This window comes from Xyrauchen texanus, chromosome 40 (assembly GCF_025860055.1).
Source record: "Xyrauchen texanus isolate HMW12.3.18 chromosome 40, RBS_HiC_50CHRs, whole genome shotgun sequence".
NCBI classification, from domain to species: domain Eukaryota; kingdom Metazoa; phylum Chordata; class Actinopteri; order Cypriniformes; family Catostomidae; genus Xyrauchen; species Xyrauchen texanus.
The window spans coordinates 9,614,581-9,628,215 of NC_068315.1; the positions used below are offsets into that span (position 1 = coordinate 9,614,581).

The following is a 13,635-nucleotide window of genomic DNA, read 5'->3' on the forward strand; positions in this document are numbered from 1 at the left end:
TTATGCACCAAATTATTTTGTTTGACTAATAAACTGCATCAGGGATTTTATTTATGTTGGGCTGTTGAAACCTCTATGTCTTTACCTGTCATGGTTTGGAAAGACTAAGAAATGTTTCTAAAAACTACCGGCTGATTTATCGTTTATCTGCCTCTTCGACCACTTTAGTTATCAGCAAAATCCACTATCGGTCCACCTCTAGTACTTAGTTTTTCACTTTAGTCAGAAATGTGTCCATTTGCTTATGATGATCTTTGGTGAACTGATTTTTTTTTTCTAGGTGGCCTTTTTTTCAATTAACACGATTCGTTACTTTTGTGACACTCCTGGTCTCACCCCTGGACCCTTCAACTTCCTTCAGTTGCAGGTAAATGGGCTGCTAATGGCTGATCACAAGGCAACAAGTTATTTTATTTTTATGTAATCTTAAAAGGAAAAGGAACTTTTTATTCAGAACTGCTTTCACAGTGTAATTGTTGAGCTGTTTGGCCCTGACAGTTAGCAAATAAGGGCATGTAATGGTGCTTATGTATTCTTCTTTCTGACATCAGAAAGTTTTCGAAGATCATATAATACATGCTTTGAAATGCTCCAATAAATGCTTTTATAGACTTTGGAGGAAGTGTTGAGTTCTGAGGAGTTACTGTATGTTTTCATGGTGTATCAAGTTATTTTATCTGAAGAGGTCAAGGAAAATTTGAATTTTCGTTATGACCCCTTTGATACCTCTCTCTCTCTCTCTCTCTCTCTCTCTCTCTCTCTCTCGATGAGTAGATGATGGGTGTATTGCCTATTTTACCCCTTTTGTTTCCTGTCATGTGGGTTCTGGTTAATGCATATGGAGAGGCACGTGTGTTAGCCGTGTCCAACAGGAACTCTCCCACTGGCCTGGTAAGACACACATAACACCATATTTAGCACACACGCATGGTATTTCACCAGCCTATTTGGGTTTATGTTCCTTTTTGGTACTTATTAACAATTCTCACACATTTACTATTTTTAAATGAGGACATACCATAGACTACCATTGTTATTAAGTAAAGCTATATATATATATATATATATACACACACACATATACACAGCTTGGGGAAAAATGAAGAGACAACTGCAAAATCTGTGTATTTATTATATATAGGTATGTGTTTGAGTAAAATTACCAGTTTTGTTTTCTATAAACTACTGACAGCATTTCTCCCAAATTCCAAATAAAAATATTGTAGAGCAATCATTTAGTAATTTAGAGCACTTATTTACAGAAAACGACAAATGGTCAAAATAAAAAAAAAAGATGCAGTGTTTTTAGACCTCGAATAATGCAAAAATAAAAAACAAGTTCATATTCATTTTCAACAACACAATACTACTGTTTTAACTTAGGAAGAGTTCAACAATCAATATTTGGTGGAATAACCCTGATTTTCAATCACAGCATTCATGCGACTTGGCATGCTCTCTACCAGTCTTTCACATTGCTTTTGTGTGAATTTATGTCACCCCTGGTGCAAAAATTCAAGCAGCTCTGCTTTGTTTGATGGCTTGTGGAAATCCATCTTCCTCTTGATCACATTCCAGAGGTTTTCAATGGGGTTCAGGTCTGGAGATTCGACTGGCCATGACAGGGTCTTTATCCGGTGGTCCAATATCCACACCTTGATTGACCTTGCTGTGTGGCATGGAGCATTGTCCTGATGGAAAAACCAATCCTCATAGTTGGGGAACAAAGCAGAAGGAAGCAAGTTTTCTTCCAAGATAACCTTGTACTTGGCTTGATTCATACATGCATCCATCCATCACAAAGATGAATTTGCCTGAGTCTTGCTGAAGCACCCCCAGATCATCACCGATTCCCCCACCTGACCTTCTAATGGTTAGACGGAGACCTGGAGAGGCCTTCAAGCCACAGTGTTTCACAACCCACTGTGAAATCTGGTGGAGGATCCACACTGCCGGATATGTCTGCTAAAATGTGACTCAGTAACAGTACCCTGTCTATGATTACCACATCTGTTAACTTGCAGCCATAACGCTGCATGAGGATGTAAACCTCTTTGGCCTAGCTTAAGTTAGTAGTAGGGAGGTTTAAGCCTTTGATTCATCTGTAACTGCACCGCGATGCTCTGCTGACTGCTCATGCACCGTCCCAAATTCTAGAGGCATTTATACTCGACGTGCTCGCTGTTGTGCTATTCTATGAAATGACGGGGTGGTCGAGAGAAAATGTATTATGAATCAGCAGGAAGAACCGTGAGAAAGTGGTTTGCCAGAATAATATGACAACAATGACGTCCCACATACATTTTCGTGATTTGGATGGTGGATCATTATTTTCATTGATCTATGTTTACATGTTTTTACATGTTAAGTATTTATTTAGCTGTGTAAAAACATTGAAAAACATAGTAATTAAACCGTCAAACTTCAGTCTGGTGTGGTTTTTATTTAATATGCAATAAAAGGTACCAGACAACGGACAAATACTGGTATTTTATACCTTAACATTTTTTATAGTGTGTGTGTATATATATATATATATATATATATATATATATATATATATATATATACATGTTTTCCACACAAACATGCAAAATACAAAATAATATACAAAATATTTTAAATGTAAAAAGCAATGCTACAGTCTGTCTCTGCAACATTCAAGAGATTGAATGCACTATTCCTATATTTTATGCTTCTAAAATTAATGTTGTAATGCATTCATTTATTAATGCGTCAGTGTGTGCACTGTTCACCAGAGTCACAAAAATTCTTCAAATGGTTGGTGAACTGGTTCAACTCTTTTACTAAAAAGAACCGGTTCAAAAGAACGATTCATTCACGAACTGGACATAAATAGAACAAGCGGCTGCATCAAGTTTAAACCTTTTAAGGCCCAAAAATAATCTACACAAGTACATGAATGCAGACACTTCTTGCTACGCAAGTTTGATTTCACACGTCGTTGAGTTGTGAGATGTGTCAGCGCTCAATTCTTAAAGCGATTAGTTAGGTCATAGTTGAAGAGAGAGATTAGGCCAGACGGGCTGACTGTCTTTCCTCGGGGGGTTTAATCAGACTTTTCTCTTATCCCAGCTTGCTAAGTTCTCTGAGGACACTCTAAGCAGCTACACGGAAGTGGTGTCCTCCCAGGTATAGCCTATGTATTCCTCCTCCTCCTCCTCTCCCAACCGTTCACCACATGCTTCTTGTGATCCTTCTCCCCTGCTCTGGACCCCTCCACAACAGTCATCTTTTTCTCCACCTTTTTTTGTTCTCCTATATGTAGCCATTATCAAGTTGTCTTTCAAAAGGATCATTACAAAAAGAACTTGTTTTAATTTGCTTCACCACATTTTTATTAATTCTTTCTCGATTTTCTTTAAAATGACACCCACAGAATGCACTTCACCTTCCAATTTAGTTCCATCAAGTTTGCGAAATCAGCCAAGAATCCCGCGTTCTTTTTATTGATCTGCACCATTTTCACTTCTTGTGCTGCCGTTAGTTTGGCATCACCACCTTGATGACCTTTGACCCCACTTTGCCTTTGCCTACTCTACCCCTTGCATGATAGAGTATATGCTCTCTCTTTAGTGGTGATGCTTGTCTGAACCACATATTTAACATTTTATAATCAAGTTTTCTGATTTGCTATCGGAGTGAAATGTTAATGTGTGTTTGGAAAACTTTTGCATGATTAAGCCTTTTTTTCCCTTTCAAAATGTATAAAACTATGGTACTTTTCTGTTTGCATGGCCAGAAAGTCATTGGTTCAGGCTGAAAATATTGAAATTGCCTGCGTTGTCTGTTCAGTCTCATATTTTAAAAACTTTGTAATAATGAAAGGGAAGGCTTTAATAAGTTTGCTGTTCATAAACGATATAATTAATTTTTTTATTTAAGTTGCTATGCACCTTTTTGAAAGTGCAGTTAAAGTGTGTGTGTTTGTTTGTTTGTTTGTTAAGAATGAGAGCATTTAAAGTCAACATCGGGGGCCTGTGTAGCTCAGCGAGTAAAGACGCCACCCCTGGAGTCGATAGTTCGAATCCAGGGTGTGCTGAGTGGTCCAGCCAGGTTTCCTAAGCAACCAAATTAGCCCAGTGGCTAGGGAGGGTAGAGTCACATGGGGTAATCTCCTCCTGGTCGTTATAATGTGGTTCGCTCTCGGTGGGGCATGTGGTGAGTTGTGCGTGGATGCCGCGGTGAACAGTATGAAGCCTCTACACGCGCTAAGAATATATATTTTTTTTACATGATTAAATTATGACTGAATTTCTATTTAAGAGTGAACTATCCCTTAAGACCAGGAACATGTGCGTATTTAGAAAGGAACTTTTAAGTTAAATTTAGATTTCATGTTGACTTTAAAGGTGCGTTCATGGACATCTTTGCAACTAACTATTTTTAGTTCTTGCTTCACATTGCTGTTCTCCTTAGCAGCTATCTCGCTCTTTCATCTGTGTGCTTCTATCATTCAGTTTGTTCCATATGAACTTCAGTTTCTCTCCCTTTTGCTTCTGCCTGCTGCAAGATGCATTCAGCTCCACAAAACACCTCTAAATATTTGAAATAACTCTACTGCAGACTCTTTCCTGCCTAACAATCCCAAGCTTTATCTTCCAGAGTTTCTCTGTCTGTCTGTCTGCCTGTGTGTGTGCGTGCGTGCGTGCGTGCGTGTGTTTGACTGAGGACAACATCCAGAATCAGAAAATGTTAGGTTTTATAAATCCTGACACTATTGCAGAGCCAGTCGAAACCCAGGGCTGCTCTTACATGGATTTGGATTTCTATCAGGGCGTAAAGAGATACTCATACAGTTTGTGTATGTGTTTAGGAAATGCTACGCTTTGTGTGGAGAAACCTGGTCAGTGTGTTGAATGGAGAGTCTCGGACCCTCTGTTACACCTCCAGTCTGCTGCACTTGTTGGGCTCAGTCACTGTGAGTACTCGCCCTGTTGTCACAATGGAGATATTACTATTCGTCAGTATAAAATTGGTTAACCTCTTAATGATGTATCACTTTTTTTATTCAGCAGAACACAAATGAAGATTTTTAGAAAAATGTTGAAGCTCTGTAGGTCGTTATAATGCAAGGAAACAGGTGCCATCCGCCTGCTGGCTATTTGAATTTCAAAAAGGCATATTTAGGCAGAGCTTCAACATTTTTCAAAAAATCTTAATTTGTGTTCTGCTGAAGAAAACCAGTGATACACATCTGAGATGGCATCAGGGTATGTGAATAATGAGATATTATTCCTTTAACCCCTTAACATCCGGCCTCTATTTGTGCATGAGCTTGAAAATGACCGAAGTAAAACTCTGCCAGTTCTTGAACTATTTGGTCTACAAACTTGAGTGAATTTGTTATTCAAGAGTAAAAATGTATCTTTTGTATAAAATAATTAGTTAGAGCTATTCAAATATTTTGAATAGTGACTGCAAATATTATTTATAAAATACTTATTTATTTTTAAATAAAAAAGTGAATAATGAGAGAATTTTCATTTTTGGGTGAACTATTCCTTTAACATTCACTTAATAATTAATACTAGAAGGATGTTTCTTGGTAATTGTTAACCTAATTAGTTATGTAACTAATTACATAACTAATTAAATCTTAATCATAAACTTTTCCTCTGACAGTTATTTCATTCCCTTAGCATGTACTGTATAAAGAGTAAATACACTTCAAAACTCAGTAGTGCCTCACCTGCACTTCTTTGGAAAGACTCAATAGGATACCAGAAAGGGACTTGAAAAGGATGTGACGCAATTATTTACATTGAGTTGAGCTGCCAAATCAACCCTCATTAATTATGTTGGTTATGCATAATCAGTTCCTCCACCTTCGAAAAATGGCACTTTACATAGTAATTTTTTTTATACTAAAGAATTAATAAAAGTGTTTAGCCTAATTAAATCCTTTGAAACACTTGCCTACAAAGCTTCAAGAAAAAATGATTGCCGTGGTAATTGACAGCATGAAGTTGAAAATAACCCAGAATATTCCTTTACTTACAAATGATAAGCTTTATGAACTAATCTGATTGTGATGTTACTTGCTTCTGATGTCCTGACCCTCTCAAAGGTGCTGTGCTGTGTGGATAAGCAGGGCATTCTTTCCTGGCCCAACCCCAGTCCCGAGACCGTGCTATTTTTCAGTGGACAAGTCGAACCTCCTCATGACAGACAGAATGACCTCGGAGACAACCTGTCAGTCAACTCCCTCTGCCAGACAGAGGGCAACGTGGAACGAGATGAGGTTATTTGAAAACACAGTTATAGATAGTTTATGATGGAGAAGTCTAGCTATGACTGCACCAGAATAAATTGTGCTATTTTAGTCTGTGTTTTCTCTCCTCAGTGTGTGTGTTTGTGTTTTCTGTTTAGTCTCAGGAAGGCGAAGCTCTGCTGCATTTACCTGCATTTGAACCCTCATTCCACATGGCCGAGCATGAGCCCAGTGAGATGTCACATAACACCGCCCGTACTTCAGACACACAATGCCCACGGCGAGCGCCCCAAACCACCCGCTCCAAACACCCGTCTGGCTCCAATGTCAGCTTCAGCCATGATAAAGAGGGTGGAGAGGACAATATTGTGCAGGTAGGACTACACTTGTATTTTACCACTGTAGCGAGATTATCTATAGCAACCACCTAGCAATACCCTAGCAAGAACCAAGGAGCTCTATAATGCCTAGAGAAAGCTGTTCATTAGCATTGCAATTCATTTCAACGACAGTTGAGTTCTGGTTAATGTGTGTGTGTGTGTGTGTGTGTGTGTGTGTGTGTGTGTGTGTGTGTGTGTGTGTGTGTGTGTGTGTGTGTGTGTGTGTGTGTGTGTGTGTGTGTGTGTGTGTGTGTGTGTGTGTGTGTGTGTGTGTGTGTGTGTGTGTGTGTGTGTGTGTGTGTGTTCCCAGCCATGCAGTGTAGTTGATGATCTGTGTGAAGCAGAAGATTTTGTGTGTGACTATCATCTGGAGATGTTGAGCCTGTCCCAGGATCAGCAGAACCCTGTCAGCATCCAGTTTGATGACTTGGGCTGGCAAAATCACCTGTCCTCTTTGAAGCCCCTTGGCCTGAACATCCTGCTGAACTTGTGCAATTCCACAGTCACCCAGCAGCTCTGCCGATTCTCTGACCACCTTTCCAACTTGGTACTGCAGGAATGCCATGGGACCGTTCTGCCAGTACACATTCCCTGGGGCCTCTGCGAACTCTCTCGCCTTATAGGTGAGAGAAGCATGTTAAAAAAAACAGATGTTGCTAGGAAGTGCTTTAAAAAAATATTTCACCAAAACCATGAATTATGATATTTTTTACTCACCCTCATGTTAGCTCTGTATGCTGTTCCATTTTCTGTGGAACTCAAAAGGAAAATGTTTCAGAATCTTCATATCTTTTCCATACAGATTATAGTGATAACATGTGTCAGGGTCCAAAAAAGGACAAAAAAGCCCTAAAAAAGCAACTTCAAAGTAGTCAATTTGCTGTGCTAGTCTTTTGAGGCCACTTTTGAGCTGTATGTGTGGAAAAGACCAAATTAAAATCATTATTCACTGATAATCTAACCATCTGCTAAAATGAATAATGACTTAAATTTCAGTCTTCACACAAAGCTGCAATAGAAGACTCTGAATATAGCACATGGATCATATGGACTAATGTTGTGGTGATTTAACATTGCTTTTAGGAGCTTCACTTTGACTGCTGTCAAATGAAAACGATCTTATGTGAAAAAATATTTTGTGTTTGCATTAAAAAATGACAACATCATGTTTGTAACATGGGGGGGGTTAGTTTTGGTGAACTGAACATGCCTTGACATACTTGGCTAAATCAACACAAAGAACTTAAAATATTTAGGTTTACCAAAGTCCTTTGAGAACTGTGAAGAAAAACAGTTCGACAGTGATGCCAAACAGAGCCTTTGCTCATTTTAGTATCTTCACATTTAATTAGACCTTTCTTGAAGAATATCCGGTTGTTCTTTACTGTTGTTATATTTCAGGTTTCACTCCAGGAGCAAGAGAACTGTTTAAGCACGAGAATCATCTGACTCTGTACCAACTCCCTTCTGGAGAGCAGGCCAAAGAATCCGCACCACGACGAGTCCATCACTTCACTAAACGCCAGCCACCCATCAGTCATCTCATCAGCCTGTTCGTCAGGGACAGCACTACCGGTATGGGCCATTTTTATCTGGCTTGCTTCCTGCTTGTCCTTGGTGGTTTGTTTACTCACTGACCTTTGCCCTTTGAACTCTCCTCAGACAATGTTCAGATGCTGTCTCACGGCTCGGCCGACCTCATCCTGGAATCCTGCACTGATTTCTGGGACGGGGCAGACATCTATCCGCTGTCTGGTTCCGATAGGTCAGGGACGCCAATTATGAGTCTGATTCTAGTCATTTCGTTTTCTTAGTAACACTTTACAATAAGGTCCCATTTGATAACATTAGTTAACTACATTGTTTAACATGAACTAACAATGAAAAATGAACAATTGTAGTTTTATTAACTAACATTACCAATTGAATAAATGCCGTAAAAAAAATAAAGTGCTCATTGTTAGATCATGAGACGTAGTGCATTAACTAATTTCAATTACTTAATGCACTAATTGACTATTCAATATATCTCAATATTTATGTATTTTCTTTGTAATAAAAGGAAAGGGAAACATAATTTTGGCCATTGTTTGCCAAGTATATTCAAAATGTTTCAAGAAATAAGTAAGACAGCCCCTGCTACCAGCAGATGTCTCAGATATTATCTTAGGAGATGACTAAAATTTTGATATTTCTGCCCCTATAGGAAAAAGGTTCTAGATTTCTACCAACGTGCCTGTCTGGCAGGATATTGTTCTGCATTTGCCTATAAGCCTATGCAGGTGGCATTGTCCAGCCAGCTCAATGGCAAGTGTGTGGAGTTGGCTCAGGGCCCCGCACTTTTCTCAGGGGTGGAGCTCCCCGGCACGACCCCCATCAAGCACGGAAGCCGCAGGAACAGCTGGAGCTCTGATGGTAAGACACACAAGACAGTCTGTATTGACCATAAATGTGCCCTGTGGCTTTCTTTGTAGCCTTATAGTTTAAATACTAGAAACAGCATTTCCTAACATTTAGGTCAGAGTATTGGATTGAAAAGTGATCTTAAAATGTCTTGTTGTTGTGTCAGAGGGTATTGGTGAAGGTCTTGAGAAGGAAGACTGTGTTCAGGCTCTGAGCGGGCAGATCTTCATGGGGATGGTGTCATCCCAGTTCCAGGCCCGACTGGACACAGTGCGGCTCATTGAGAACCTGGTGGTAGCCTGCATCCGCTTTGTGTATTTCTCCATGGAGGACGAGCTACGCAGTAAAGTAAGACACTGGCTCATGCCAATATAGGAAAGCAAGATGGTATTTGGAGTGTTGTGTTTTGTCATCTCTTAATGTTGTATTTGTGTAGGTTTTTGCTGAGAAGATGGGTTTGGAGACAGGCTGGAACTGTCACATCTCTCTGACCCCAAATGGAGATGGTCACTGTGAAGGTGCTCCATCCAGCCCTAGCCAGGCGGGATATCTACATGATGACCTTCTGCAAGGTAAATGTGTGCTGCTGTCTCCCTGCATAGAAAATGTAATTTTTTTATCAGTCATTATCCATTTGGATCTCTTGGATTCATACTTACCCTACCGTAACTAACCTAATTGCATTGTTTGCAATAGGAAACTAGCACAGCTATGTAGAAAATTGGTTGCCTGAGACATTACCACAGAATGAAGCTATTGATCAATCAGAAATCTAGGTAATAAGTAGGCAATATATAACTGTAGTAAAAATGAGACATAAAATGAGCACTACTATGTAGGAAATTGGTTTCCTGGGAATTATCCTAACTAAACAGTTTTATGGGCATTGTACAAAAATATTTAACTGCAGAATGCTGAAATTGACCTGGATACTGGAGAGCAGCAATGTAATCTATCTATCATTTAATCATTTGTTTAGATTCTCGTGATGACGCAGAAGGTCCTCTACTGCCAGAGGATCAGTCAGATCTTGCAAGCTTCCAGCCTACTGACAGTGATGTGCCAGGTTTCCTAGAAGACTGCAACAGAGTAAGCCGTCTGCTCCAGCCTGCACCATGACAACATTGATTATGCTGATTTGTGTTTTGCTGAATGACTGATCAGTGCTGTTATCAATCTGTTGTTCTCTAGGCCAAACTGCCTCGTGGCATCCACCAAGTTCGTCCTCATTTAAAGAACATGGACAATGTGCCTCTACTGGTGCCCCTGTTCACAGACTGCACCCCTGAAAGTGAGTCAGTTCATGCATTCAGGCAGAGACATTTAAACATGCAACATCAACAATTACAATCATAATGAGAAAGTATTGTCTGTATTTGTGAAGATTTCATATATATACACTGGCGGCCAAAAGTTTGGAATAATTTTACTGTTTCAGAAGGAAATTGGTACTTAAATTCACCAAAGAGGTATTCAACTGATCACAAAGTATAGTCGAGATGTAAAAAAAAAACAGCACCATCACTATTTGAAAAAAGTAATTTTTTATCAAATCTAGACAGGCCCCATTTCCAGCAGCCATCACTCCAACATTTTTTCCTTGAGTATTCATGCTAAATTGCTAATTTGGTACTAGAAATATGCAATAGACTGGCATGTCTTAAGGTCGATATTAGATCAAAAATGGCAAAAAAGAAACGGCTTTCTCTAGAAACTCGTCAATAATTTTTTTGAGGAATGAAGGCTATACAATGCTTGAAATTGCCAAAAAAACAGAAGATTTCTTACAAAGGTATACACTACAATCTTGAAAGACAAATGACAACTGGCTCTAACAAGGACAGAAAGAGATGTGGAAGTCCAGATGTACAACTAAACAAGATGATAAGTACATCAGAGTCTCTAGTTTGAGAAATAGACACCTCACATGTCCTCAGCTGACAGCTTCATTGAATTCTACCCGCTCAACACCAGTTTCATGTACAACAGTAAAGAGAAAACTCAGGGGTGCAGGCCTTATGGGAAGAATGGCAAAGAAAAAGCCACTTTTGAAACAGAAAAATAAAAAGAAAAGGTTACAGTGGGCAAAAAAACAGACATTGGACAACAGATAATTGGATATACTTAATGTAAATAATAATCTTACAGCAATGTGTGAAATGATGAAGATCATGCAGGAGAACAGAGAAGTAACGTGCTGTTTGGGGAGCTCTGCCAATTTTCGAAACAGCTGCCTGTTCCTGCAGAGTGACATCAGGTGGGCAGCACAAACATTACGGACATGCCATTGCACACAATCCACTAAAGCAACACAATACACACATCATTTACACTGTATGCACACACAGACCAAACACTGTATACTGTAATTACATTTCACCTATAACCTTCAAGGGTCTTTAGGGTGTAAGATTAAGAGCAAAGTAATAATTTAAAGGTACAATTTATGTTTGCTGAAATCACATTAAATCCTCAGGTATCAGAAATGATCTAATACCATACAGTATATATCTAGGACAAGATTCCCTTTTAGAAATATGCTGTATCAAACTTGAGAGCACTCTACAGCTCCTTGAACATAAAATGATAGTGGTGATATGAACATTTTCTGTGTGTTTGTTACAGTATTTCTCTGGATCCTCTGTACTTGTCGCAGTGCTCGTGGGAGACGTTTGGGTACGCTGCAGGCTGTGGGCTGAATAGAGACTGTGATGAACTCTCTCCACTGGAGCTCAGTGCTCGCCTCAACAGTCTAGCCTGCTCTCTGTCCTTCCATCAGGGGGAGAGTGTCAGTGTGGTCAAACTCATAGAGCAGGTACTGTCATCTCTCCTATTCTCACAACTTCTCGGAATGGCTTTAGGGAGAGAGTGGATTTTTGTTTCAGTCAGGACATATTCCAGGCCAGACTCAAACCTTAATCACCTACATGAATAAACATTATGAACATGACACTTTTCTAGTGCTTTTCTGACACCAAGTGTTTTACATAGTGAACAAGGGACTGACCACCACCAGTTTTCAGCATCCATCTGGATGATGCGATGGCAGCCATAGTGCGTCAGTACGCTCGCTACACACCAGCTGTTGGTGGACAGGAGGGAATAGAGTGATGGAGCCAATTCATGGGGACAACTAGGGAAATGGGGAAATTTGATCAGGAAACTGGGGTTTCACTCCAACTCTGTTTACGAGAATGCTAATATGCATTTCTATGCTGATGACACGATTATTTATTGTTTTGGATCGTCCCCAGCTAAAGCGGTTGAGTCTTTGCAGAAAGCTTTTGATGTGGTTCAACACACGCTTATGCAGCTTAAACTGGTTCTTAATGCTGATAAGACCAAGCTGATGCTGTTTAGTAATACTAAGAAGGTTTCTAAAGTTCCTCCTTCTGTGTTCACTTTGACTGGAAGTGTCATAGAGGTGGTTCATTTTTATAAGTACCTTGGCATTTGGCTTGATGATGCTCTCACTTTTTAACCTCATATAGACAACCTTGTGAAGAAACTCAAACTTAAACTGTCTTTTTTCTTTCGAAATAAATTTTGTTTTTCTTTTAAAGCAAAAAAGCAGCTAGTCACTGCAACATTTTTATCTGTCTTAGATTATAGTGTCCTGGTGTATAGGACCGCTTCAGCACAGTGTCTGCATAAGATTGACACTGTTTATCATGCGTCTCTGAGATTTATTACGAATTGTAAAAATATGACCCATCATTGTGAATTATATTCCAGAGTGGGATGGCCATCGTTGTCCAACAGGAGATCAGGGCATTGGCATATTTTTATCTATAAGGCCATGCTTGGTCTGTTGCCATCCTACATCAGTAGTTTAATCACATGGAGAAGTGTTGGTTCTTATTCATTGCGATCAAATGATCACTTGCTGCTCTTTGTTCCATTTGCCCAAACAGAACTGGGGAAAAGGGCTTTTGTCTACTCCGCTCCTTCTGCATGGAACTTTTTGCAAAAAGACTTGAAATTATCTGAGCTCATTTCCTTAAATGCTTTTAAGTCCAGATTGAGAGAACCTGAAATGACCTGTTTAAATTGTAAATGTTTTTAATTATTTGTGTTGTATAACCTTTATAAATGTAATTGATTGTGTTTTTGCTGCCTCTTGGCCAGGACTCCCTTGAAAAAGAGGTTTTTAACCTCAATGGGACTTTCCTGGTTAAATAAAGGTTAAATAAAATAAAAATAAAAAGTGCCCTGGGATTTTAATAAGCACAGAGAGCCAGGACCTCGTTTTAACGTCTCATCCAAAAGATGGTGCATTTTTAAAGTATAGTGTTCCCGTCACTATACTGGGGTGTTGGCACCCCACGTTGGCCACCCTAACACCTCTTCCAGCAGCAACCTTAGTTTTCCCCAGTAGGTCTCCCTTCCAGGTACTGACCAGGCACAATCTTGCTTAGCTTCAGTGGGTAACCACTCTAGAGTGACAGAGTGAAATGTCTGCTGGCTCTGTAAGCACCATTGCTCAATATGTCTGGAGCATGTGCACTAATTACTGCACCAAGGCACCAAAAAAAAGATGAAAAATGTACAGAAAAGACATTCTAGATAAAAACGCAAGTCTGTGCTGTGGTACAACAGCTACACCATGTTTTCCCC

General features: G+C 39.5%; 1 protein-coding gene across 3 annotated transcripts in view; it reads left to right on the forward strand.

Annotated features, from left to right (window-relative positions):
* LOC127633863 (transmembrane protein 94-like) overlaps positions 1–13,635 on the forward strand; it is a 34,102-nt gene that overhangs the window by 14,987 nt on the left and 5,480 nt on the right. For 2 of the 3 annotated variants that reach the window (XM_052113223.1, XM_052113222.1), the window contains 16 exons: positions 281–367; positions 775–891; positions 3,097–3,153; positions 4,838–4,942; positions 6,092–6,265; positions 6,394–6,609; positions 6,926–7,238; positions 8,017–8,190; positions 8,278–8,380; positions 8,822–9,030; positions 9,185–9,366; positions 9,455–9,590; positions 9,998–10,107; positions 10,210–10,309; positions 11,167–11,275; positions 11,644–11,833. In XM_052113223.1, the coding sequence (XP_051969183.1) occupies positions 281–367; positions 775–891; positions 3,097–3,153; positions 4,838–4,942; positions 6,092–6,265; positions 6,394–6,609; positions 6,926–7,238; positions 8,017–8,190; positions 8,278–8,380; positions 8,822–9,030; positions 9,185–9,366; positions 9,455–9,590; positions 9,998–10,107; positions 10,210–10,309; positions 11,167–11,275; positions 11,644–11,833 (2,382 nt within the window). The remainder of the gene's footprint in view (positions 1–280; positions 368–774; positions 892–3,096; positions 3,154–4,837; positions 4,943–6,091; positions 6,266–6,393; positions 6,610–6,925; positions 7,239–8,016; positions 8,191–8,277; positions 8,381–8,821; positions 9,031–9,184; positions 9,367–9,454; positions 9,591–9,997; positions 10,108–10,209; positions 10,310–11,166; positions 11,276–11,643; positions 11,834–13,635) is intronic. The other variant, XM_052113224.1, reaches the window with a different exon arrangement.